Source organism: Oncorhynchus gorbuscha, linkage group LG18 (assembly GCF_021184085.1).
Source record: "Oncorhynchus gorbuscha isolate QuinsamMale2020 ecotype Even-year linkage group LG18, OgorEven_v1.0, whole genome shotgun sequence".
Taxonomy (NCBI): domain Eukaryota; kingdom Metazoa; phylum Chordata; class Actinopteri; order Salmoniformes; family Salmonidae; genus Oncorhynchus; species Oncorhynchus gorbuscha.
The window spans coordinates 53,396,599-53,424,190 of NC_060190.1; the positions used below are offsets into that span (position 1 = coordinate 53,396,599).

General features: G+C 42.5%; 1 protein-coding gene across 3 annotated transcripts in view; it reads left to right on the forward strand.

Moving 5' to 3' along the window:
• LOC124004279 (immunoglobulin superfamily member 21-like) overlaps nt 1-27,592 on the forward strand; it is a 328,369-nt gene that overhangs the window by 289,896 nt on the left and 10,881 nt on the right. For 2 of the 3 annotated variants that reach the window (XM_046313063.1, XM_046313065.1), the window contains exons 5-7: nt 5,506-5,621; nt 21,445-21,940; nt 27,049-27,155. In XM_046313063.1, coding sequence (XP_046169019.1) covers nt 5,506-5,621; nt 21,445-21,940; nt 27,049-27,155 — 719 coding nt within the window. The remainder of the gene's footprint in view (nt 1-5,505; nt 5,622-21,444; nt 21,941-27,048; nt 27,156-27,592) is intronic. The other variant, XM_046313064.1, reaches the window with a different exon arrangement.

A 27,592-nucleotide genomic window follows, 5' to 3' on the forward strand; every position in this document is an offset into this window, starting at 1 on the left:
AGGCTGTGTATACTACTTGCCGACAGTTGGGGAGCTTGTGGCTGTCTAGCTGAGGGCATTTGATGTAGACTCTTTCAAATACTTCTTTAGGGATTGCTCATATGGTCAGGGGCCAATGGTGGAGAATTAAATGATGGATACTCCACTGCCTCGTCTGAATCTCTTTGGCCTCGTATAACTTTACGGCCCCATTTTTCCCTGCTTGGTCGGTAAATTAGGTGTCATAAAGAAAGCATCTGAACCAGGCATTACAATCACACTGATCAACCAATTTGTCTGTGACACACCAGGCACCAGGGAGCCCTAAAGGAGCCGGCAGGCCTGGGCCCTGTAAATTACCCACAAGAGAAGGGGACTGGGCCAGAGGTAAATGGGGGCCAAGTCAAAGCAGATTGCATAGCTTCCTCCAACCCTCCCCACCCGAAAAGGAAAATAGACTTTAGGGATGAGGGTGCCAGTCAAAGCATTACTGACACTGTGCCGGGTAGTGAGGGCCCATCTGCCACTCTACGCTTTACACCAAAAAAACTTTCCCTTTTGTCCCGTCTGAACCCAGCCTTAGAGCCGTGCTAGAGAAATCCTCTCTTATGTCCCCCATGTCCTCATTATATGCATAGGGCTCTAAGTCCATGGCTGGTTTTTACCCTCGGAGAGCTGCAGGCACGGGAGAGTGGAGTGACAGTAAAGCTATACACAGCCATGACATATCTTATTGCCTATCGTATGGGACCAGAGGGAGAAAACAGAGCATCTCTCAATTGAGCTTAAATGCGCAAATCGCTCCCTAGTGAAAGAAAGCCTTCCTTTGTAAAAGTTTCTGTACATTTTTGGGGGGAAACTTTGTAAAGTTTTGCTCTGAAGGGCTAAGACTAATCAGTCCAAGGTGGCATATTTAAGAAACAACAGATAAAAAAAATTATAGTAAGTCTATAGAGCTTTCTTTCTCTGACAGAGACATCGCCACCACGATACGTCCAAACACTGCAGACAGCAGGTAGGACTGGGCTGACAGCAATGAATATCTATGAAACCATATGCACACATGCACTCACAAGCTACTATGTGTGCATGCTGCATTTTCAGCAGCGTTTGGTTTGATTAATGGACTTTCTAACTGAGGAAGTTGTTCAAAGTGACACAAGCTTTTGTCTGTGTGTCATCCTCTTCCTCTTCCTGACAGTCACCAGAGTTGAAGGAGTCCCTCATCCCCTTCCTCCTGCTCCTTGTTCCTGTTTGGTTAGCGGTGGGACAACGCGATAAGAGCTGACAGCCCAGTAATGATGAATGAAAATGAAAGGGACGGGGGGGGGGGGGGGTAAATGTAAATGCTGAAAGCACAATGGAAAAGTGATTAAAAAGCATTTCAGTGTCTTTTATCTCCTGGTACTGCTTTCAAAGGAGCAGTCTTAGGTCTTGGAGCCTCTCGCCAGCACTTATTTCAACGTGTCTCTTAACCCCTAGAGAGGACTTGGCTTTGATTGTTTTTTAGGCTGCCTTCCATCTTCTGCCTTCAATCGTATCCCTTCCAAGTGGGCGACTTCTCAAACTTCTGTAAGCAAGCAGTTTGGCAAAGTCGTCTCCTGTCATTGACTCACTTAGCCCCACTCTATCTAGACTACATTGTGCTTTCGCATTGAGAGAGTGACTGTCGGTGTGGAGGCGGACTACAGTATATGAGTTTTCTTAGATCTTAATTGAATAGTAGGTGCCATGTAAAGAACTAGTGTCAGTTATTAGAAAATAGCTTTCGCTGTTTGTTGATCGGTTACAATAGCCAATTACCTGTAACGTGAACTCCTGTCTATGCTTCATTGTCTGCTATAGTGATGCTCTCACCATCTAAGCGTCTCCCCCACACACGGTGCTGTGAGAATAAATGTATTTCTTTAGAGACACATTGGAACATGTATATGGAATGGAATATGAGTATTTTTGCCTTCCCTTTGACTCAAAGTGTTAAGAATGTTATCTCTGAATTCTCGTGAAAGTATAGAGATATTTATTTTTTCTGTATGCCTTACCTCGTTTTTGTGTCAGAGGAAGGTCTGACACCAGATGCAAGTATTACGTTGTGTCAATTTGCTAAATTAATAATGGATGCAGCCTCTCTTTTGGGGTCGAAAGTGTTTTCATTCCGGTGGGTTGTTCCCACTGAAAGTTCATCATCAAATGAACATTGTACATTGTCTTTGTATGTCTCACTCCTCCCTCTGTTCCTTTTCATGGTGGTGTTATATTTAAACCTGCAAGCACAGCTCAATGTTCCTATTGCAGTCTGTTCTGTAGACCAGCAGTAGAAGCATGGTCTGTGGCACGGGGGAATGAAGCGCTTCCCCTCCATTTAGAGTTAGGGTTCACCTAGATCTCTCAAATCACCTGCAAATCTCTCTGTGACATACATGCATGATTTATTAGCAGGTATGAGTAATGTGCATGTAACCATATTAAATATTCAGAGGAAGGAAGTCTGCAATAATAGCTTTACGCAAGGGTTGCATTTTAGCATCAATTGCCACTTACAGGGGTATGTTACTTAAATTAGATTATATGGAAACTTGGTGCATGCTATGGAATGTGGAGACAAAATGATGATCTACTCGAAATTCAGTGTCAATAATAGTGTCAATAATAGATCATGTTTAATCACATAATGATACAATATTCAGGCTGCTACTTGGAGTCAGAACGCCCTATACTCTGACAAATAGATCATCATCAATGTCACCATCAATGACAGAGAGCTGTTGAGGTTGATTTGTCAAGAAGGTCATCTGAATATGATTTTGATCAAGCCACGTAGGACAATGCCTCCAACAATCTCTTGGCAGACCGAAACAAATGAAAGGTCATGCAGACATTTGGACTGATTACTCTTGAGCACATGACTAAAAAGTACAATTCCATTAAATAGTTATTACAAAATTACTTTCAGTGAAAAGGAGCCAAGAATGACCTAGGGACCTTCTCCTTTTGTCCTTTCACCCCCAAACCCTGGAGATGTGAACTTGAGACCTGTGCGCTGACTAAAAGGAGATGTTGGGATGCTGCCTTGTTCACACAACTGTCTCCAGAGCACTAATTCCCTTAATTATCAGGCCTGGGAGAGAAGTCCCCAGAGAGCTCTGTTAAATGTGGTTCTGCTCTACACACTCTCCAATCCAATTTGCTGTTATTTTTTTTAAAGAGCAGGGTAATGGTGCTTGAGGGTGTAGAGCAAGGGAGGGAGGAGGGAGAGGGGGGCTTGGACTGTTAGTGGTATGAACTGTTCTGTAGTTGAGCTGACTGAGAAAGGAAAATAAATGGTTTCCACTTTAATTTAAGATTTCTTTAGTGTATAGATGTAGGAGAAAGGGCTGCATCTTTGAAGGCTGGCCTTGGCAGAGCAATTGAATGCAGAGCAGAGTTTTACCATACAAACACTTTCAAATGTAGTGTTTGATAAGATGAATATCCTGGACTTTGATTCTCCTCCCAGGCCTCCTCTCAAACGTAGTCTCAAATATGTCCTTCCCGGCTCTGCCTTTGTATGTAATGCAGTGATAGAGATGGCTACGGAGGCTGTAGCAGTCAGGATGCACAGATACAAAGTAAAGCAGCTCGTGTCACTGCATAGCAATAGAATATGACGCTTTACAGAGAAGAAGCTGTCAAAGACATTGACATCCTCTTCAAAGTGTAAAGGATTTTTCTTACACAATGCAATTTTCTTACATAATTTCTTACACAACACAGGGATGTAGTTTTTTTGTATGAAATCAGTTAATCAATGTTTACGTGTGCCTAGGAAACTTAGCTGCTATGGATTTTGCACATGCCACATCTTTTTACAGTAAAGTAGATATTCTACCACGCAGTAGAGAATCCCAGTTTCATTCTGAAAACAGAAGGTGTGCTTAGGAATTGTGAAATGCAGAAAGAGGTTAACAATCCGAACTGACGTCAGAACTGATGAGGTGGTGAAATGATGAAAATTCATGATACAAAGTGTGAATCCATAATGTTCCACAAATAGTGCAAGAAACATAGGAATATAATGAAATGGAGTATGCAAGGCCAATATCACATCTAACATCTAATAAACTTCCTGCTCTCAATTTAAAAAGTTGTCAGAGGCAGACACTTGCCAAGTAGACTTGTAGCTTTGCATCTCATTGAACAAAGCATGTTAATGACCAGTTTTTCTCAAATATCCCTCTGTAATGCAATGCAGCCTTTTGCTTTGGTGAAGTCAATGGTGCTCTGGCAGTGGATAACAGTTTCGCTGCTGTACATTTAATGTAAGGCTCTGAGCTCTAGCCGTCTGGGCCTCTGAGAGCTAATCATACCCGTTTCAGACAGACCTCTGTTAGACAGCTAATGGAGTGTTCTAAGGTTAATTTACAGTCATACGTCCCCCATCAATAAGCAATTAAGAGGTGTGGAAACAAGAAGGCGCTCAGGCCATCAGACATTTTCCCCCCTTCGTTTTAATCAATTAATCGCTTTGGCATGTCTGCTTGAAACCCCCCAAATAGATTTAGATATAAAAGTTACACATGAAACGGCTCTATTCCCAGGCCAGTATCGCTGATGTAGGATATTTTTAAGTGTGTCTTATCAATTGAGAGATTCATGGTGGAACTCCCACTGGGCTCTCTTTTAACCCCTTCTCCTGGTTTCACACACTGTTTTTCTTTCCTATAAAGGCTCAGAGAAGCCAAACGGACCAGACATATTCTGCTTCCTCTATGCCGGGTGTGAAGGCAAATTCACAGGAAATGTTTCATGTGATAATATAGCAGGCAGAATATCTAATGCCAGCCTTGAGGATGCAGCAACTGGGAAAGTCTGAAACATTCAGAGTAGCAAGGAAATTTAGATGTCAACACTTTTTTCTATCTTTCATCCTCCTCAACTGATGTTGTCACTGTGACCGCCATCTGCATTTTCATATTGTTCATCCATTTATTCAACTCACCCTCTTTTCACACTCCTGGTCATCCACTCCTATATCTCCCTTGATGGGTTTATTATTGATCTACACATTCAGTGAGGGACCGCTATTTGAGGAATTTGCTTTCAAAAGACCAGCACTAGTGTAGTGAAACATGGATTGCATGTTAAGCATTGAATTTATGTGAAGGGGCTTTATTTCCTGTTCACTCAGCTTATCTCCCATTGCTCTTCTCTGCTGTAAAGTGGTGCTCACATGTTTTCTTATTTCTGTGACATGCTTGCAGGTTTCCCTTGAGAGAGCCAGGCAATGGGCTGCTAATACTGTATGATGTGCATGAGCTCTGCTCCATATCTTTAACCAGCCCCATTAGACTGGCATGAAACCCAAGGGATCCTGAACACAGCATAGGGCCCTGGCCAACAGCCCTGCTTTATGACACAAACAATCCTGAGCACACAGTGTCAAGGATAATGAGTTTAACATTTATAATAGTAGTATAATTAGTCATTTTTAGTACATTTTTAGCTGCCATGTGTTGTTGCCTAACCTGTCCCTTTCTCTTTCCAAAGCTCCTCCAAACAACATCTCAGTTACGGCAGAGAACTGTCCAGCTCCATTCAGCCGGTACCAGGCCCAGAACTTCACTCTACTGTGCACTGCAAAGGGAGGCAAACCTGCCCCTTCGGTGAGTCACACATTTATGCACTTGAACATGCTGTTCAGTGCATATACAGTGCAGTATATAGGACAACTCACGCTGTTAACAATATTAATGTACACATGAAAGGTTCCAGTCATGTGTAGCCCACTGCATGTATAAATAATCTCTTCAATCATCCCCTTCTACAACTAGCCCACTGCATGTATAAATAATCTCTTCAATCATCCCCTTCTACAACTAGCCCACTGCATGTATAAATAATCTCTTCAATCATCCCCTTCTACAACTAGCCCACTGCATGTATAAATAATCTCTTCAATCATCCCCTTCTACAACTAGCCCACTGCATGTATAAATAATCTCTTCAATCATCCCCTTCTACAACTAGCCCACTGCATGTATAAATAATCTCTTCAATCATCCCCTTCTACAACTAGCCCACTGCATGTATAAATAATCTCTTCAATCATCCCCTTCTACAACTAGCCCACTGCATGTATAAATAATCTCTTCAATCATCCCCTTCTACAACTAGCCCACTGCATGTATAAATAATCTCTTCAATCATCCCCTTCTACAACTAGCCCACTGCATGTATAAATAATCTCTTCAATCATCCCCTTCTACAACTAGCCCACTGCATGTATAAATAATCTCTTCAATCATCCCCTTCTACAACTAGCCCACTGCATGTATAAATAATCTCTTCAATCATCCCCTTCTACAACTAGCCCACTGCATGTATAAATAATCTCTTCAATCATCCCCTTCTACAACTAGCCCACTGCATGTATAAATAATCTCTTCAATCATCCCCTTCTACAACTAGCCCACTGCATGTATAAATAATCTCTTCAATCATCCCCTTCTACAACTAGCCCACTGCATGTATAAATAATCTCTTCAATCATCCCCTTCTACAACTAGCCCACAGCATGTATAAATAATCTCTTCAATCATCCCCTTCTACAACTAGCCCACAGCATGTATAAATAATCTCTTCAATCATCCCCTTCTACAACTAGCCCACTGCATGTATAAATAATCTCTTCAATCATCCCCTTCTACAACTAGCCCACTGCATGTATAAATAATCTCTTCAATCATCCCCTTCTACAACTAGCCCACTGCATGTATAAATAATCTCTTCAATCATCCCCTTCTACAACTAGCCCACTGCATGTATAAATAATCTCTTCAATCATCCCCTTCTACAACTAGCCCACTGCATGTATAAATAATCTCTTCAATCATCACCTTCTACAACTAGCCCACTGCTGTATTTTGTGGTATAAAGACTTGTACATAATTGTTCGTTGTTTTCTGAAAGGTATTGTTGAAAAGATAGGAGGTGGAGTACACTCAACAAAAATGTTAACGCAACATGCCAACAATTTCAAAGATTTTACCGAGTTACAGTTCATATAAGGAAATCAGTTAGTTGAAATGAATTTATTAGGCCCTAATCTATGGATTTAACATGACTGGGAATACAGATATGCATCTGTTGTCCACAGATACCTTTAAAAAAGGCAGGGGCGTGGATCAGAAAACCAGTCAGTATCTGGTATGACCACCATTTGCCTCATGCAGCGTGACACATCTCCTTCACAGAATTTATCAGGCTGTTGATTGTGGCCTGTGGAATGTTGTCCCACTCCTCTTCAATGGCTGTGTGAAATTGCTGGATATTGGCGGGAAATGAAACACGCTGTCGTTCACGTCCATCCAGAGCATTTATTAACATGTCTGGTGAGTATGCAGGCAATTATCATGCGGAAACATGAGGTGATGAGTGGCACGACAATGGCCCTCAGTATCTCATCATGTTATCTCTGTGCATATTGCCATCGATAAAATGCAATTGTGTTTGTTGTCCGTAGCTTATGCCTGCCCATACCATAACCCCACTGCCATCATGGGGCACTCTGTTCACAATGTTGACATCAGCAAACTGCTCGCCCACACAATGCCATACACGCTGTCTGCCATTTGCCAGGTACAGTTGAAACGGGGATTCATCCATGAAGAGCACACTTCTCCAGTGTGCAAGTGGCCATCGAAGGTGAGTATTTGCCCACTGAAGTCAGTTACGACGCCGAACTGCAGTCAGGTCAAGACCCTGGTGAGGATGATGAGCATGCAGATGATCTTCCCTGCGATAGTTTGTGCAGAAATTCTTCGGTTGTGCAAACCCACAGTTTCATCAGCTGTCCGGGTGGCTGGTCTCAGACGAAGAAGCTGGATGTGGAGGTCCTGGGCTGGCATGGTTACATGTGGTATGCGGTTGTGGGGACGGTTGGACGTACTGCCAAATTCTCTAAAGCGACGTTGGAGGTGGCTTATGGTAGAGAAATTAACATAAAAATTACATTTACATTTACATTTAAGTCATTTAGCAGACGCTCTTATCCAGAGCGACTTACAAATTGGTGCATTCACCTTATGACATCCAGTGGGACAGTCACTTAACAATAGTGCATCTAAAACTTAGGGGGGGTGGGGTGAGAGGGATTACTTAACCTATCCTAGGTATTCCTTAAAGAGGTGGGGTTTCAGGTGTCTCCGGAAGGTGGTGATTGACTCCGCTGTCCTGGCGTCGTGAGGGAGTTTGTTCCACCATTGGGGGGCCAGGGCAGCGAACAGTTTTGACTGGGCTGAGCGGGAGCTGTACTTCCTCAGTGGTAGGGAAATCTCTGGCAACAGCTCTGGTGGACATTCCTGCTGTCAGCATGCCAATTGCACACTCCTTCAAAACTTGAGACATCTGTGACATTGTGTTGTGTGACACAACTGCACATTTTAGAGTGTCCTTTTATTGTCCCCAGCACAAGGTGCACCTGTGTAATGATCCTGCTGTTTAATCAGCTTCTTGATAAGTCACACCTGCTAGGTGGATGGATTATCTTGATGAAGGAGAAATGCTCACTTACAGGGATTTAAACACATTTCTGCACAACATTTGAGAGAAATAATCTTTTTGTGCATATGGAAGATTTCTGGGATGTTTTATTTCAGCTCATAGAACATGGGACAAACACTTTACATGTTTATATTTTTGTTCTGTGTAGTTGTAGAAGGGGATGATTGAAGAGATTATTTTCTATGGAAGAGTTTGACTTGTGAATCATAATTTATATAAATACACCAGGCAATGTGGTCATTATAGGGACTATTTAAAAAAAATATCAAACGTGTACATACGGGTAGACCGAGTTTGGATCATTACTCTTATCACAAAGTGACTAATTAGTAATGATTGTACCAGTAATTTCCATTAGACACCCTGCTATTCCCTAAACTTTTTGAGATAGCAGACAAGGTAGAAGAGATAGCTGAAGCCACATGCTTCTCTGTCTTCTGGCCTATGAGCCTACGAACACTGCGTGAGTGGTGCCACTCGCAGTTCGTCCCCACTGGGCCATTAATCATTTAATTATGAACCCAGTGAGAGGTGAATACAAGGTGAACATGATTTCCGTCTCTCAGGTACTGACTGACCACCTATATAAAGCCCCATGAGTGCGTTCCATGGCCTGCCTGACACTCTGCTATAATGATCCCACAGCTGGTTTTAAGTCATTACAGTCCTGCTCTGCTGGACTTCTCTCCCAACCTTGAAGGAGGAAATGAGATAGATCTGAAAGACCATCTCTCCAAATATATGTATGCCTGTAGTCTTTCCATTAGACTCCCTGAGTAGCTCTGGTCATGTAGAGAATCAACTCATGCAGTGGGGTAGTCATTTGGATTCAAAGATGGGTGTCAGTGGATCTGGTCAGGAGTTTTATGACTCATCAAATCACTGATGATTCTACGAGTGGATTTGGTCAGACTGTAAACTTCTGTCTAAATACATATAGAAGGTAATATAGAGGGTACATGTTACATAAGGAGACAGATTGTGGTGATGGCCCTGCAATAGACTAGTGTCCTGTCCAGGATTTATACTTGTACATCTAGCCGCCTCACACTAGAGGCTTTCAAGAAATAGACCTGGGGCTTTCCCATCCAGACCCGATGTGCATGAATACATTTTTTAAATATAGATAATCGTTCCTAATGGATGCGAGGACAACTAGACACGATCTGAGCCGAGTAAGGGAAGCAGCAGAAAAGTAAATTCTATAAGCTACTTTATTAACCGGAGCTGATAAAGCGTGAGGGACTGGAGGTACAGAGAGGTGACGCTCTAGCAGGGACCGTGCTGTGTGTGTAGGCTTCGGTGAGTGTGAGCGAGTGAGACAGAATGGGGAACAAGGAGGAGGGAGAGACGAGAGATAGCAACCAACCGTGCCGACTCACGCTATAGTAGAATAATAGCTGACAAAACTAGATTATTTTTCATCCAATATGATTAGGTAGTACCTGTCTTGACTGCATCAAACTGAGAGAAGCTACATAGCTAGCTAGGCTAACTGAGACTCTATGCGCTTTCTTGTCCTACACAGTTACAAACAACAACAACTTCATTCAGAATATAAAGTAGCAGCCTACCTGTTGCCTCTTGGTCGTTGTAGCCTATCTTTCTCCTTTAACTTTTCATTTCATAATTGTTTTACCTTTCTGCTCTCCTTTGTAGCTGACGTGTTAGAAGCTCTGTGGCAAATATGGCAATTATTATGGAAGAGTATTGGATGATTCACGGAGAGTGGTCCGTTAAGGCTTGCTAGCTGTTCGGGTAGACTTTCAGTCATTACGCTAATGCTAGTTAACAATGGCAGGCTAAATTACCTTCATAAAATTTCCTTCAAACTGCACAAAGAGACATAAAAATTGTGTCTATGAGTTCATCTGACTCTTGGTAATTAGAAAAAGAGCTTAATTGACTAAATCTTTCACTATATACTCTTAATGCATTTTGATATGGTCTAACAGAACCCCTAAAACCTCGATCATTTTGATGTTTCAAAATCATTTAGTAGCATGTTTTAACCTTTGAATTTTGATTTGTTTAACTGTTAGGCTGTGTGAAATTAGACAAGAGGATTATGTTGTCCCATCTCAACTGTTCAACTGTTCTGCCTGCGGCAATGGAACCCTGACCTGTTCACCGGACGTGCTACCTGTCCCAGACCTGGTGTTTTCAACTCTCTAGAGACAGCAGGAGCGGTAGAGATACTCTCAATGATCGTCTATGAAAAGCCAACTGACATTTACTCCTGAGGTGCTGACCTGTTGTACCCTCGACAACTACAGTGATTACTATTATTTGACCATGCTGGTCATTTATGAACATTTGAAAATCTTGGCCATGTTCTGTTATAATCTCCACCCTGCACAGCCAGAAGAGGACTGGTTACCCCTCAGAGCCTTGTTCCTCTCTAGGTTTCTTCCTAGGTTTTGGCCTTTCTATGGAGTTTTTCCTAGCCACCGTGCTTCTTACACCTGCATTGCTTGCTGTTTGGGGTTTTAGGCTGGGTTTCTGTACAGAACTTTTAGATATTAGCTGATGGAAAAAGAGCTATATAAATACATTTGATTTGATTTAAAAATAAATAATTACTTAACCAGCACGATCAGGGACTCAGTTCAAAACCACTTAGAGGTTCGAGCATTAAATTCATGTTAGGTTACGTGAGGTAACAAAAGAAGCAACCTTTCTGGATGAAGATTGAGTGGTAGGAGTGGGCAGTTTAGATTTATGATTAAGAAACTGGTTGACAAGGAGAGTTGTCTCCAAGGAAATGGAACAAGTAACTATATATTTACATGAAGTACTGAATGAAAGTGTGTCTGTGTTTGTAACATGACCATGCTATGATTCTAAATATTAGAGGATACAGTACTTTTGTTGACTCCAGAAGAAGTTGTAATGCCTCTGTGGAGAGCTAATCACCCTGCCAGGGTTACCCAGTGCTGTAGGACTAAATCAAAACCCAGTAAACAAATTCTGACATTGTTCACAGATATATTTTATGATTCCCCAATCCTGCACATTTCTCTTTTTCATCTCCTTGGAGATATAATGCTGTGGTCCTTAACCAGTGGAGGACAATATCAATTTAAAAAAAAAGTTAAGTCAGAAGAAATCGTTTTGGATTTATTTCAAGAGACACTCGCCAGCATAGTAAATCCCATGTTTGCAGACTTTTTAGTTGCAAATACATATACACCATACTACATAGTGCTTCATCAACCAGTAGTCTTTATTTGTAACATGTCATTAACCAAAGTATTCAGCATAATGGAATTGTATTCTCATTATGTCATTAATTGTTGTTATTTGAAGTTATGGTATTATGAAACCCCATTATTAGCCGTATAAGGATCTGCTCCAGCAGCACTACTGTATTGGCCTGGGTTTTGTGAATGCAACTTCAAACGCCATTCTGCCTTTTGATCAAACGCATTTGCTCTTTGTCAGTGCTGTTGCCTGGGAGCTTGTTACAAAATGAGCTGTTGTGGGCTCTGTTTGCTATTTTCCAAGTCTTAAATGCTTTTCTTGGTCTTTGTCAATGCATGTTCTGTGTTTATACATACACCATTTAACAGAGGTCAACAGTGTTTTGGTTACCATACAGACTTTCACATTGCAGCTTATGTGATCAGCCATCATTTGTTTCTGGGCGGGAGTTTTTTAGGTTAGCTCGTAAGCGTAATCAATGGCTGCTATGTCATACAAGAGCTGTGCACTGGGTTGTGAACATCCATTCCTTTCTTTCACCAGTTATTCACCGGAAAGATTCATTTGTCAGCTTTGAAGAAACTATACAAGCAACAAGAGTGTTGTTGCTTCGCTAGGTACTGTAAAAACTGTATCATCTTCAATTTTAGATACTTTTGATGAGCCTATCATATAGCATTAATAGTTATCTTGTGACAGGCATTACAGCATCCTCAGAGCACAAGTAACTACTGATTGAAAAGAGGAAGGATAATGACAGCTAATTATGAGAGATGATTAAGTCGTAGCTACTATTGTTTAATCTCTCTCTTTCTCCGTCTTCTCTCTCTCTCTCTCTCTCTCTTTCTCTCTCTTTGAGTCACACTGTCACCATGTACTGCCTTGTCCCTCTGATTGTGTCAACATTAAGGTGTATTTGGGCAATTGGGGGAAGAGAATGGATTATTGTTACGCTTCGAAATGATCTTTGGAACCAAGGTGTTAGGGCGAAGGGGTTAAGGCTGGCAGTATCTGAAGTGCAGGTGCTTTTCATCACTGTCTATTCACCGGGAATTGCAGAGCCTACCTCGTGCCGCACCAGCTTAATTTCGCTAACACCAAGGCATTGTGCTTGGGCGGGCGTTCAGAATTACATCTTTGTTTGTTTGTCAAAGCTCTCTCGAATCCGAATGAAGCTGGTGGTGTGTGCTCTGGCTCTATTGTCTGAACACATTGGACCCTGATGCATTTGGGGATGTAGAACAGAGGCGTGATTGATAATCACTTTATTCCACTATAAAGGACCATGCATAAAGACCACTGAAAACCACAAATAGCTTCTCATTACAACACAGCTACCACTGCCCACTGTCTAAATTACAGCCAGCAGCAAGACTCATATGCAGACACCAAAAGAAGTAGCCAGCCTAAAGACATCTCTATTACAATGGGCTTTCATTGCCTCTACTATGCTGATTAAAGTGGCAATAACAAAAACATAAAGATAAGGGATGGGGCTGGAGAAATGTAAAGACTCTCAAATTCATAAACAGATGATAGTTTTGAGGCTCTATAGTGTTTGTTTACATTTACGTTGTTTACAAACATTGGAGAAAAACACGCTTATATTTTGAGTTCTGATGGGCTCATGAGGTATTTTATAGGTTATAGTCTTCAATAATCAATGGACATAGCAACTTCTGGTTGCCCCTTTAAGCCTAGTGAAAACGTGAGGATTGGGTATTTCAGGTAAGTCGATCAGTTTGACTATCAGGATGAATATCAGGGTATCAATTTCAATTTCTTTTACCGAAAGTGTATTCACAAATTCAAAGGAAAATTCAATTGATCGGTGTATTTTTGTCTTAATGTGAGAGGATTTCATAATCCATGAAATGTAACAAACGGTATTCTTCCCATTGTAAATTATGCATAGTAAACCAATACAATACTGACTAATTACTATTCAATGATTTAACCTACTTTTAAAGTGTTCTACCTTCCAGAAAGTACTGACTATCATGTATATACAGTGGGGTCCATATTCATTGGCACACTTAATAAGCAAAAAATAGATGGATCTTCCAGCACGAGAATTATCCCAAAAGCATTAATCAAAATCCACAAAGAAAAGGTTATTCGACCACAAAATCAACATTTTGTTTGTTTTGTAGAGGGCAGTCCATAATTGGAAGGATATCAAGGATCTGGAAAGATTGCGTATGGAAGAATGGTCTAAGAGCCTTCCAAACGTGTTCTCCAATCTCATAAAACATTTTAGAATGTCGTTATCCTCGCAAATGGAGGGTGCGAGACTATTGAAAACAGGGGTGCCCATAATTTTGACCACAATCTTTTTTCAATTAGATTTTTTTTACAAAATCTCTTCCTCAGAATATAATGTAAAAAAAATATATATTTTTTTTATTTTTTATTTATTTCACCTTTATTTAACCAGGTAGGCTAGTTGAGAACAAGTTCTCATTTGCAACTGCGACCTGGCCAAGATAAAGCATAGCAGTGTGAACAGACAACACAGAGTTACACATGGAGCAAACAAAGAGTCTATATACATTGTGTGCAAAAGGCATGAGGAGGTAGGCGAATAATTACAATTTTGCAGATTAACACTGGAGTGATACATGATCAGATGGTCATGTACATGTAGAGATATTGGTGTGCAAAAGAGCAGAAAAGTAAATAAATATAAACAGTATGGGGATGAGGTAGGTAAAATTGGGTGGGCTATTTACCGATAGACTATGTACAGCTGCAGCGATCGGTTAGCTGCTCAGATAGCAGATGTTTGAAGTAGGTGAGGGAGATAAAAGTCTCCAACTTCAGCGATTTTTGCAATTCGTTCCAGTCACAGGCAGCAGAGAACTGGAACGAAAGGCGGCCAAATGAGGTGTTGGCTTTAGGGATGATCAGAGAGATACACCTGCTGGAGCGCGTGCTACGGGTGGGTGTTGCCATCGTGACCAGCATGGAATTGTAGATGACCTGGAGCCAGTGGGTCTGGCGACGAATATGTAGCGAGGGCCAGCCGATTAGAGCATACAGGTCGCAGTGGTGGGTGGTATAAGGTGCTTTAGTAACAAAACAGATGGCACTGTGATAAACTGCATCCAGTTTGCTGAGTAGAGTATTGGAAGCTATTTTGTAGATGACATCGCCGAAGTTTAGGATCGGTAGGATAGTCAGTTTTACTAGGGTAAGTTTGGCGGCGTGAGTGAAGGAGGCTTTGTTGCAGAATAGAAAGCCGATTCTAGATTTGATTTTAGATTGGAGATGTTTGATATGAGTCTGGAAGGAGAGTTTACAGTCTAGCCAGACACCTAGGTACTTATAGATGTCCACATATTCTAGGTCGGAACCATCCAGAGTGGTGATGCTAGTCGGGCGTGCGGGTGCAGGCAGCGAATGGTTGAAAAGCATGCATTTGGTTTTACTAGCGTTTAAGAGCAGTTGGAGGCCACGGAAGGAGTGTTGTATGGCGTTGAAGCTCGTTTGGTGGTTAGAAAGCACTGTGTCCAAGGACGGGCCGGAAGTATACAGAATAGTGTCGTCTGCGTAGAGGTGGATCAGGGAATCGCCCGGAGCAAGAGCAACATCATTGATATATACAGAGAAAAGAGTCGCCCCGAGAATTGAACCCTGTTTCACCCCCATAGAGACTGCCAGAGGACCGGACAGCATGCCCTCCGATTTGACACACTGAACTCTGTCTGCAAAGTTGTTGGTGAACCAGGCAAGGCAGTCATCAGAAAAACCGAGGCTACTGAGTCTGCCGATAAGAATATGGTGATTGACAGAGTCGAAAGCCTTGGCAAGGTCGATGAAGATTGCTGCACAGTACTGTCTTTTATCGATGGCGGTTATGATATCGTTTAGTACCTTGAGCGTGGCTGAGGTGCACCCGTGACTGGCTCGGAAACCAGATTGCACAGCGGAGAAGGCACGGTGGGATTTGAGATGGTCAGTGACGTGTTTGTTGACTTGGCATTCGAAGACCTTAGATAGGCAGGGCAGGATGGATATAGGTCTGTAACAGTTTGGGTCCAGGGTGTCTCCCCCTTTGAAGAGGGGGATGACTGCGGCAGCTTTCCAATCCTTGGGGATCTCAGACGATATGAAAGAGAGGTTGAACAGGCTGGTAATAGGGGTTGCGACAATGGCGGCGGCTAGTTTCAGAAATAGAGGGTCCAGGTGGTCAAGCCCAGCTGATTTGTACGGGTCCAGATTTTGCAGCTCTTTCAGAACATCTGCTATCTGGATTTGGGTAAAGGAGAACCTGGAGAGGCTTGGGCGAGTAGGGGTGGGGGGGTGGAGCTGTTGGCCGAGGTTGGAGTAGCCAGGAGGAAGGCATGGCCAGCTGTTGAGAAATGCTTGTTGTTACCTAGCCTCAGTGCAGTGTGCAGCTGGGAGGAGTTGCTCTTGTTCTCCATGGACTTCACAGTGTCCCAGAACTTTTTGGAGTTAGAGCTACAGGATGCAAATTTCTGCCTGAAGAGGCTGGCCTTTGCATATCGCGGGGACTATTTGATGCTATTGCAGTCCGCCACAGGATGTTTTTGTGCTGGTCGAGGGCAGTCAGGTCTGGAGTGATACAATATATATAAATAATGAGCATACAATATAGCTCAGTATATGTATACATTTTTGTCTCATCTTTATCAAGGGATCCAATAATTCCAGACCCCACTGTATGTGTATGAATGATCCTGAATTATTGAGTAGTAACATAAAGTACTATATAAAATGATAATGGGATTATATAGACATCCACAATGATGGTCTCTCACTGGCACCTGAGGTCCATATGATGCAACTCTTCCAGACCTTATACAAGATATCCTTTTACTGGTTTGAATAACATGCAATGATTATTTAAGTACAAAACAACCTCAAAGCAACAGTTTTCTCTGTCAAAATATATTTCTAAAGAAAACAGTAAATAAATAAATTGCACAGTAGAGTTGTATGAATCCTTCTGCACTCACTTCATTGTTTGGGAAAGTAGGAGAGATAGTGCCCCACACTGGTCAGCAGTGCATACAACAGATGTGACTGCACCAAATGTGCCACTGCTTCAGCAAATCTTGAGCTATTTTTCTAAATAGGAAGGACACATCCTAGAGCTTGATTTTGTTATATGTTCTGGATAAAAGCAAGGTGCTTTGTGGATTCAAGCTTTTTCAAACGTCAAGGCAGCCATTCATCCTGGACTGACAGTTGGTATTTTATGTAAACCTCCAATAATGTTGATATGTTACATTTGGTATGGTTACTTAAGACTGAAGGTTACATAGCCCTTTCCACTCACAGCCCTTGTTATCCCCTATACAGTTTGAAAATCATACAAGAAAACTGTGCACTTCACATTTCCTTATTTGAAAACTCATGTAATTTACAGTATTAACATTTATGATTGCAATGTTTGATCCACAGTTACAGGGATGACATGCGTTATACCCTGGATTATCCTGAACATAGTTCCTTATGGTTTTTGCTGCGGAACAAGCACTTAAATGCACTCATGACTCCATTCTATGAGCCGAAAAATTACAATCTGTTTGTCTGAAGTGCCTTTTGAAAGTCTAACACTGTATTTTATATCTTATCTAGCCATGTTGGCAATAAAATATGTTTACGAATGATGCCCGTCTGACCCAGATTGTGATTTCTAATGGTACGTTTACAGTAAATGTGTGATGGTGGGGATGCAGGGCTGTGTTTCAAACAAAAACCTAAAAACGTGCTTGCTTCAGTTCCTCAATGGCAAAGCTAAGAGTGCTCAAAAAAATCACCTTGCTCGGCCTCCGAACGCAAGGCACTACAGAGGGTAGTGCTTATGGCCCAGTACATCACTGGGGCTAAGCTGCCTGCCATCCAGGACCTCTACACCAGGCGGTGTCAGAGGAAGCCACTAAAAGTTGTCAAAGACCCCAGCCACCCCAGTCATAGACTGTTCCCTCTACTACCGCATGGCAAGCGGTACCGGAGTGCCATGTCTAGGACAAAAAGGCTTCTCAACAGTTTTTACCCCCAAAGCCATAAGACTCCTGAACAGGTAATCAAATGGCTACCCAGACTATTTACATTGTGTGTCCCGCCCAACCCCTGTTTTACGCTGCTGCTACTCTCTGTTTATCATATATGCATAGTCACTTAACCATATCTACATGTACATACTATCTCAATCAGCCTGACGTAACCGGTGTCTGTATGTAGCCGGTTAGTCACTTTAAATGGACATTCATGTGCATACTACCTCAATTGGGCTGACCAACCAGTGCTCCCGCACATTGGCTAACCAGGCTATCTGCATTGTGTCCCGCCACCCACCACCCGCCAACCCCTCTTTTACACTACTGCTACTCTCTGTTCATCATATATGCATAGTCACTTAACCATATCTACATGTACATACTACCTCAATCAGCCCGACTAACCAGTGTCTGTATATAGCCTCGCTACTGTTATCGGCGCACGTGACAAATAAACTTTGATTTGATTAGTTCTGTATTGACTCTTTGCCTGTTTGATGGTTCGTTGGACGGCATAGCATGATTTCTTATAAACTTCCGGGTTAGAGTCCCACTCCTTGAAAGCAGCAGCTCTACCCTTTAACTCAGTGCGAATGTTGCCTGTAATCCGTGGCTTCTGGTTGGGGTATGTACTGTACGTACAGTCACTGTGGGGACGACATCCTCGATGCACTTATTGATAAAGCCAGTGACTGATGTGATGTACTCCTCAATGCCATCAGAATAATCCCAGAACATATTCCAGTCTGTGCTAGAAAAACAGTCCTGTAGTTTAGCATCTGCTTCATCTGACCACTTTTTTATAGACCGAGTCACTGATGCTTCCTGCTTAAATTTAGCTTGTAAACAGGAATCAGGAGGATAGAGTTATGGTCAGATTTGCCAAATGGAGGGCGAGGGAGAGCTTTGTATGCATCTGTGTGTGGAGTAGAGGTGGTGTAGATTTTTTCCCTCTGGTTGCACATTTAACATATTGATAGAAATTCGGTAAAATGGATTTAAGTTTCCCTGCGTTAAAGTCACCAGCCACTAGGACTGCCGCCTCTGGATGAACGTTTTCCTGTTTGCTTATGGCGGAATACAGCTCATTGAGTGCGGTTTTAGTTCCAACCTCACTCTGTGGTGGTATGTAGACAGCTATGAAAGAAACTGATGAAAACTCTCTGGGTAAAAAGTGAGGTCTGCAGCTTATCATAAGATACTCCACCTCAGGCGAGCAAAACTTTGAGACTTCCTTAGATATTGTGCACCAACTGTTGTTTACATAAATGCATAGGCCCCGCCCCATGTCTTACCAGAGGCTGCTGTTCTGTCTTTCCAACAGAGTGTATAACCTACCAGCTCTATGTTCTTAATGTCGTCGTTCATCCACGACTCGGTAAAGCATAAAATATTACAGTTTTAATTTCCCATTGGTAGGATTTACGTGCTTTCAGTTCGTCCTATCTATTTTCTATCGATTGAACATTAGGGCAGATTAGCCACTCGTCGCCTGGTCCTCACAAGGAACCCTGATCTTTTGCCTCGGAATCGCCGTTTCCTTCTCCAGTGAATCACGGGGATCGAAGCCTGGTCGGGTGTCAACAGTATATCCCTCGCGTCCGACTCAGAGAGAAACTCTTCGTTCAGAAGTAGGAATACATCTTGTGGTGTATTCAAGGTTGAAAAAGGCTTCAAAGTTTGAACTTTCCACTTTAAAATGTCAGTCTTGATTTGCCCTAACAAAACATGTATCAACCCCTACAAAACATCTCTAATTATAATTGAAATGTCCTTTTGCTTCAAGATTGTTTTCCTGCTGTGAGAAACAGGTCAAATTAAAGATCCTACTTCTGTAGGCATACACAGTACATGGGAAGTCAACATAGCACGGATCAGTTGATTTATATTTAGGCTCTCAACACAGAAAACTGTATTTGTGTGACAGCTGTATACAATATACACTGTAGTACTACTGTATTATCATGTCACTAGCAGGGATACATGCACTGTTGTGTTAAACAAGGAGATACAGTACACCGTATGGAGGAGTCATTTAAATCCCTTGTTCATTGTTCAATCAATAGCTATGTACTGTACTGTCTATGATGTGCTGTAGCTAAAAGCCTATAAACCTGAAAGTGTTGCGTTCATGTTAGGAGGAGTGCTGGTCGTCTGTTCTCTCCCTATTGGTATCTGTTCATATGGAGCCATAGAGAGTCAGCCCCCAGGAGCATGGCCTTATGTCACACTGGTTTACACTCATTACTGCTATTTACCCAGCAGAGTGAACAGCCCCTGAGGTGACATCAAATCAAAGCATGCCTCAGCGATCTCTTTTTACAGAAAAGACAAACAATGGAGTGAAATGTATATTAGGCTAATAATACTTTCGCAAATTGATTCCAAATGTCCAAAGGTCCCCTAACGGACTACGAGTCACATTTTTCTTTTCGAATAAATAAAGGAAATAGAACATCTAACATCACAGTATGAGTAGGGAGCTTCACAACTAGCAATGCCACGGGCACTCGTTCTGCATCCTGATGTTAAAGCTAATATCTGGAGGTTATGTGTTGAAATGGGAGCTTGAATTCCCTGTCAAGAGATTTACCAGCCAGGGATCTTAAATGCCCCCATGAAATAGTGAGGAAACTCCTGTAATATGACAGAAAAGCCTGGCTGAACACCAGGACCGGGCAAAGCTCTGACACATCTCATCTTCAGCAGCTCACTGGTGACTGAGTACCTACAGCCCATGATCACCACTTGAAGCTGTAATAAGAAGACTGGAAGGGATATAATTCAACCCATATCTCTCCTTCTCTTTTCCCTTTTTTGTCTCTCTCCATCTCCCTCTCTCTCTCTCTCTCTCTCTCTCTCTCTCTCTCTCTCTCTCTCTCTCTCTCTCTCTCTCTCTCTCTTTATCTCTCTCCCTTTCTATTTCCCTCTCTCTCTCTCCCCCCTTTTTTTCTCTCTCTCTCAATTCTCTCCCTCCCCTTTCTATTTCTCTCTCTCTCTCCCTCTCTTTTCCCTTTTTGTCTCTCTCCATCTCCCCCCCCTCTCTCTCTCTCTCTCTCTCTCTCTCCCTTTCTATTTCCCTCACTCTCTCTCCCCCTTTTTTATCTCTCTCTCTCAATTCTCTCCCTCTCCTTTCTATTTCTCTCTCTCTCCCCCTCTCTTTTCCCTTTTTTTTTGTCTCTCTCCTCTCTCTCTCTCTCTCTCTCTCTCTCTCTCTCTCTCTCTCTCTCTCTCTCTCTCTCTCTCTCTCTCTTTCTCTCTCTCTCTCTCTCTCTCTCTCTCTCTCTCTCTCTCTCTCTCTCTCTCCTTTCTATTTCCCTCACTCTCTCTCCCCCCTTTTTTTCTCTCTCTCTCTCAATTCTCTCCCTCTCCCTTTCTATTTCTCTCTCTCGCTTTCCCCTTTTTCTCTCTCGCTTTCCCCTTTTTGTCTCTCTCTCTCTCTCTCTCTTTCCCTCTCACTTTCCCTTTGTTCTCGCTCTCTCTCTCGTCTCTCTCTCTCTCTTTTTGTCTCTCTCTCTCAATTCAATTCAATTTGCTTTATTGGCAAGACGTAACAATGTACATATTGCCAAAGCTTACTTTAGATATTTACAATATTAAGATAATAAGAATCAAAATAGTCAGCGGGACAACTCTCTCTCTCTCTCTCTCTCTCTCTCTCTCTCTCTCTCTCTCTCTCTCTCTCTCTCAGGTGTACTTTAAGCGAGATGGAGAGTTGATAGAGGTGATTTCCTACATCCACCCCTCAGCTGTTGCAGAGGACGGCGGTGGCTCAGCGGGGGTGCGGGGTGCCAGGCCGCTCATCAGCAGGGACCTGGACGACACCAAGCTGCAGAGGTCCCTTTCCTTGTTGGATCCAGAGGGGCGGCCAGGCCGCCTGTTCACCGAGAGCCCTGAGCGTGGTCGTAACACGGGGCAGCACACCCAGGGCCAGCAGCAGAAGCCCAGCCCTGCCACTGAGGTCATTCCAGAGACTGTGGTGAGCCGGGAGTTCCCCCGTTGGGTGCAGAGCACTGACCCACTCTACTACTTCAGCCACACCCACATCCCCCAGAGTGATGGCTCTGTGCTGGTGCAGGCCAGACTCACCTGGACCCTTAACCCCCAGCTGGACAATGATGCCATGTTCAGCTGTGAGGTCAAGCACCCAGCACTCTCCATGCCCATGCAGACAGAGGTCACACTGGGTGAGTACAACACAGACATACCCCTCCCCTAACTCACACCTCTCCCCTTCTCTCCTTGTCTCCCCGAAGTCTTATTCAATCTCTGCTTTACTCAAGCCTCCTTATGTCTCCCTCGCAAATCTACTCCGAACAACACTGATTTCCATTTGATGCTTAATTGTGTTACAGCTGAGCAGATTGCGAGTTTAGAGTGAAATGCAAAACTCAGTAGTGACTGACGGTGCAATTCATTGAGCCGTCTGTTGCTAGATTGAGTTAACTCACAACCGTTATTGAAAAAGTCAACCTGAATAAGGGAAGCCAAATGAGAATTTAAACACAACCAGTCACGTGATGTCAATGTAGAGGCGACTCTGTGTACCCCCACATCTGACACAAATCACTGCCTCCCATATGCTCTAAATATGATGACATAATCTCAACAAATGTCCTGTATTGGAGGGGGTTTCTTTACTTTCATTTAAATTGTTTCAAGGATTAACGAGGGAATGTGACTTTGGGATTATTTGTTTGTAGTTGATTCTACAAATAATCAAAGTGAAGAAAATATACACTGAGTATACCAAACATTAGGAGCACCTTCCTAATATTGAGTTGCCCCCTCCCCTTTCACCCTCAGAACAGCCTCAATTCGTCGAGGCATGGACTCTACAAGGTGTCAAAAGCGTTCCACAGGGATGCTGGCCAATGTTGACTCCAACGCTTCCCACAGTTGTGTTAAATTGTCTGGATGTTCTTTGGGTGGTGGACCATTCTTGATACACACGGGAAACTGTTGAGCGTGAAAAACCCAGCAGCGTTGCACTTCTTTACTCAAACCGGTGAGACTGGCACTTGCTACCATATTCAACGGCACTTACATTTTTTATCTTGTCAATTCACCCTCTGAATGGCACACATGCACAATCCATGTCTCAAGTCTTAAAATTCCTTCTCCTCCTGCTAGTGTAACTTTCTCACTGTGTTGTATTGATAGACATGAGGGCGGCACTCGTTGCTCGCCCTTTAGCTTTTCATAGTGTTTCTGTTGTTAGAGCAACAACAACAGCGGAGCGAGAAAAATACTCAACCAACATGGAAGGACCAGTGTTTAGGGTCTATAAAGGATTTACCAACCATGTCTGACAAGTGGCTATGTGCCAGGGAAAGAGACAGCTTAATGCTTAAGCGCCTGCACAGTGCAAATAATAAATGTTTAACCTGTTTATATTTTTACTCTCATATATTAACGCTCCAATGCCAAGCAGGAATATAACATATAGGAATAAGAACGTTATCATGAAAATATTAATAAGGATCTACTGATGTAGGAGCATAATTTGATCACACTGTTGCAGGATAACTTTCCTGCAATGCCTTAATTTAAAAACGTGTAGTGTACTTGATGTTTAAAAAGGCTTCTGAAGTTTGTAATTTCCAGACTTTATTTTCCCTTAAGAAAAATGTCAACCCCTACAAAAATATCCATTAATTATAATCAATTAATTCAACTGTCCTGTTTCTACAGGATAATTTTTCTGCTGTAGCAAACTGGTTCAAATTAAGATCCTACACCTGTATTATCTGTCTTCTCAAGACAAATAGCTGGAGTGTTGATTGAAACAGCCTCCTCTTTACCATTGTTACATGTTGATGGTAAAAAATACTCGGCCCAGAGGGATTTAGGCCCAGAGAAAGCCTTGCTAACTGTCAATGCCTTTCATATGTTCAGAAGGCTTTTCCTATGCTGCAATTCAAGCCATTCAATTATCAGTAGCTTTGTTATTTAAAGAGATAGAAAGATCTTCTCCAGATATTCCTCCTCAACACCCTGAGAATAGAGAACAGAAAATGTGCATTAGTTGATTTTAATTGGAGCACACTTGAAATTCATACCATTCATAAACCTGCTTGGAGCAGATTCAAACTGGAGTGGTATGAGTGAGAGCTCTTGGGGTAGGCTATGCAACAATAGACAGTACAGGTGTTGAGGTAGCAAATGTATGTCACCACTTCAAAACATTATTTCTTATATCCTTATATCCTGGTAGAATGTGATCATCTAAAATGGGACACATTTTAAATCCATCCCTCAGATTGGGCAGAACTCGGTCTTCTGATTATACGGTTAAAGCCAGCTAATTGCTCCTGGGATGTGTCACCCACTCCCTTACACTGGCCTTCCAAGGTGTATTTGGTCAGTCTTTGCACTGCCCATAAGTAATAAATATTTCACTGATTTAATATTGCCACATGAGACAGAGCGACAATCTGACAACCGACCAATGTTGTATTACATTTCATGAATATTCACAAGCTGCTCCGTGCTCGCCTTACAAATGGATTTGGGCTGAGGTCTTGGGAACCTCTCAGAATGAGCAACACCTCTGTGGGTTTCTCACCTGGGCCTCTCCATGCCAGAATTTATGATCTCAGCACATCTGAATAATTAAAAGTACTCTTTTTATTTGCATGGTCTATTATTTATCAGCATGAAAAGACTGGAGGAATTATAATTTCATATACAGTGCTGAGAAATGATCCACGGCTGCATACACCAGTCATTTCCTCGCCAGACTGATAATCAGAGAGCAGATGCTCTGTGTGTTGGTCTGTGAGGTGAGTGTGTGTGTGTGCATGCGTGCATCTTTGCGTAGAACGTAGAACGTATGCACACATGACTGTAAGTCGCTTTGGATAAAAGCGTCTGCTAAATGGCATATATTATTATTATTATTATTATATTATCTTTGCGTGTGTGTGTCTCTATGTTCACCTGCGTCTCATCTCCATATTTATCCCACTTTCATCTTGCTGTTGTATGAAGTCCAATCCAGGCTGGGGGTTGGATGTGTGCATTGAATTATACAGTGTTGGATTGATGATGACCCAATGATCCTACAGTCACCCCTTTTAAATGGTTGCTTCTGTCTTCGCTCTCTCTACCACACAGTCAAACCACTCAACCAGCCAATACTGCAGGTTCTCTGTCTATTTTAGAGTTCTCTGCAGTCATCCAAATCTGTATAGTCAGAGGCTGATGTTGGCTGGATTACAAAGCTCACCTGATGCAGCGAGCACTGTTGTTTACTGAGGGCACTGTGTGTGCACTGACCCATCCCACAGTGCTAACAGTTCCATGCTGTAAAGTGAGGAGGTTGGGTTGCTGGCCGACGTCTTGGGAGACCAGGACTTATTTCCTTGTGAGGCCCTCCTGGGTGCCGCAGTATGTCAGTCACATTGCATGCTGTCCTAATCAAAAGTGATGACGTGGGACACCAACTGTCGTTGTTGGAGTGGATCCCAGAAATCAGCCATCATCCTCTTGGTGGTGCCAGAAAGCACTGTGACGCCATGAAACCAATACTGAAAATACCCTTCAGACGGAAAGTGGGAGGTGGGATGCAGGCAGCGTGGCAATCACACTCCCATGATAAATGGCAAAGTGACATCTTCATCATGGACTTGAGACCACTTAAAGCAGAATACTGTTATTTTGATGTGTATGATAAGCTTGGTTCAATGTCATATCTTTCATTTATGGGGCGATGATTGTTATGGCTACTTTAGGCCTAACACAATAGAGGTGCTCGACTATAGTTCTGCCCAGTTCCTTCAGTTATATTATTCTTACACATTTAGCTAGCCCAAGATTCATTCCCCCATTTCATTTCAACATAGTAACTGTAGTGAGTCACTGTTGTCATTGTGTTGACAAGCTCTTAATCTCTCATGTGTATCGCTAGTCTTGCGTCTGTCTCCCCACTCCGTGCTCTACATCGTGATGCCTCCATCTGATTCATGTCTCTGGAAGAGAGCAACAGAAAGATAAGGATGGAGATCCTGTTATCTAAAAGGGTCCCCTGACTTGATATATGTGTGCAATGCATATTTCCAATCCCCATTTCAAATGTGACAGAGGAACTCTTATTCCATTAGGCAGATGCAGGGTAAGATTCAGTAACTTCCCAAGAAAAGAGAAGCTTCATTCGGTTCAGCCAACACTTTATGACTTGATTTATGGGTGAAATTGAGGTCATTTATCTATTTTAATTTTAATTTTTGTTTCACTCATCAATTGAAACAAGCACTTGATTTATATTGAAAAGTGTGAATTTGAATTATTGTAAAGTTCCTGAATAACTACACTTGTGCGTGCATCTCTGACCAACCAAATCTCATCACTTGTATTTGGTTCATTGTCTAACATTTGGGATCACAGCGTTCTATATGGTTATCAGAGGGAAATTGTTAATCAACTCAAACAATGCAGAACCAGTTCATACAGATCCCATTTAACCCACGATGATGGCCACATCACCACAAAATGACTCTCTGTCCTCCTGCTACAGTGCTGTACAGTACATCAACAAGGTTACATACAGTAGATTAACAGATGACACTAAATCTTAAATAATTTGCAAATCACTCAATGTCTTCATTCAATCTCTGCTCCATACACAATCCAAAGGCCCCTCTGAAAGTGAAGAATATGGAAGCTTCCATTTCCCCTCCCCTGAAATGTCCATTGTTTCAGTAGGAACATAATGGATATCATCTGAGGACTCCTGTCTGTACCAAGACAAGGTTCTCTGAGTGTTCCTTATCTCGCTGCTTCCACACTCCTCCTGGGGAGCTCCGATTCTCCTCCAGTAATGACTATCTATCCAATTTAGTCCCCTCTCTCCAAGGGGAAATAAATCCACCATTGTCCTAGCTGTTGATGAAAGGACATGGAGGTCCCTAGCCTCTCGCACCATGACCTTAATTGACAGGAAATTGTATTCGCCTCTCTCTCCCTCTCTACCCCTCTCCAAAATAAAAAGGTGCCTCCTGGATTTACTTGACATGCCACTGGGATGACACTGCTTTTTTGATCTCCTTTTTTATTTCTTTCTTTCATTCTTTCTTTCTTTCTTTCTTTCTTTCTTTCTTTCTTTCTTTCTTTCTTTCTTTCTTTCTTTCTTTCTTTCTTTCTTTCTTTCTTTCTTTCTTTCTTTCTTTCTTTCTTTCTTTCTTTCTTTCTTCTCTCTCTCTCTCTCTCTCTCTCTCTCTCTCTCTCTCTCTCTCTCTCTCTCTCTCTCTCTCTCTCTCTCTCTCTCTCTCTCTCTCTCTCTCTCTCCCCCCAGCGGCTCCTAAGGGCCCCAAGCTTTTGATGACCCCCACCAGGGCAAAGGTAGGGGACACGGTGCGCATCACTGTGCAAGGATTCCAGGTAGGCGCTGGGGTTCCTGGGGTAAGTGCATGGGGGTTTATGAAACCGGAGAGCCATGTCAGTTTGGGATAGGAGGGGACAGGGGAGATGTGCAGTTAAGCCTGACGAGTTTTCTGATATAGTGACCATTCTTACAGGGTGAGGGATATACCATATGTCTTCTCGATCTAAGGCGAGCATACTGTTTGTTGTTCTGTGGAAAAAATGTGGGAAAAGTGCACTATTGGAAAATGTGACTGGTTTGAATTTTTGGGGGGAATATTCTTATCTTTTCACATTTCTGTTTCACTGTTGCGTACTGTCTATGCCTCAAGGCATTAAACTATTTCAATGAAAAATGAATAACCCTTTTCAAATCTGTTTGTTTATGGATACCTCCAATTCTCTGATGTTCTGTTGTTTTCTTAAGTCTATCTCCTTAAGCCAACAGGCATCCATGTCAAGCTGTTAGAGGATTC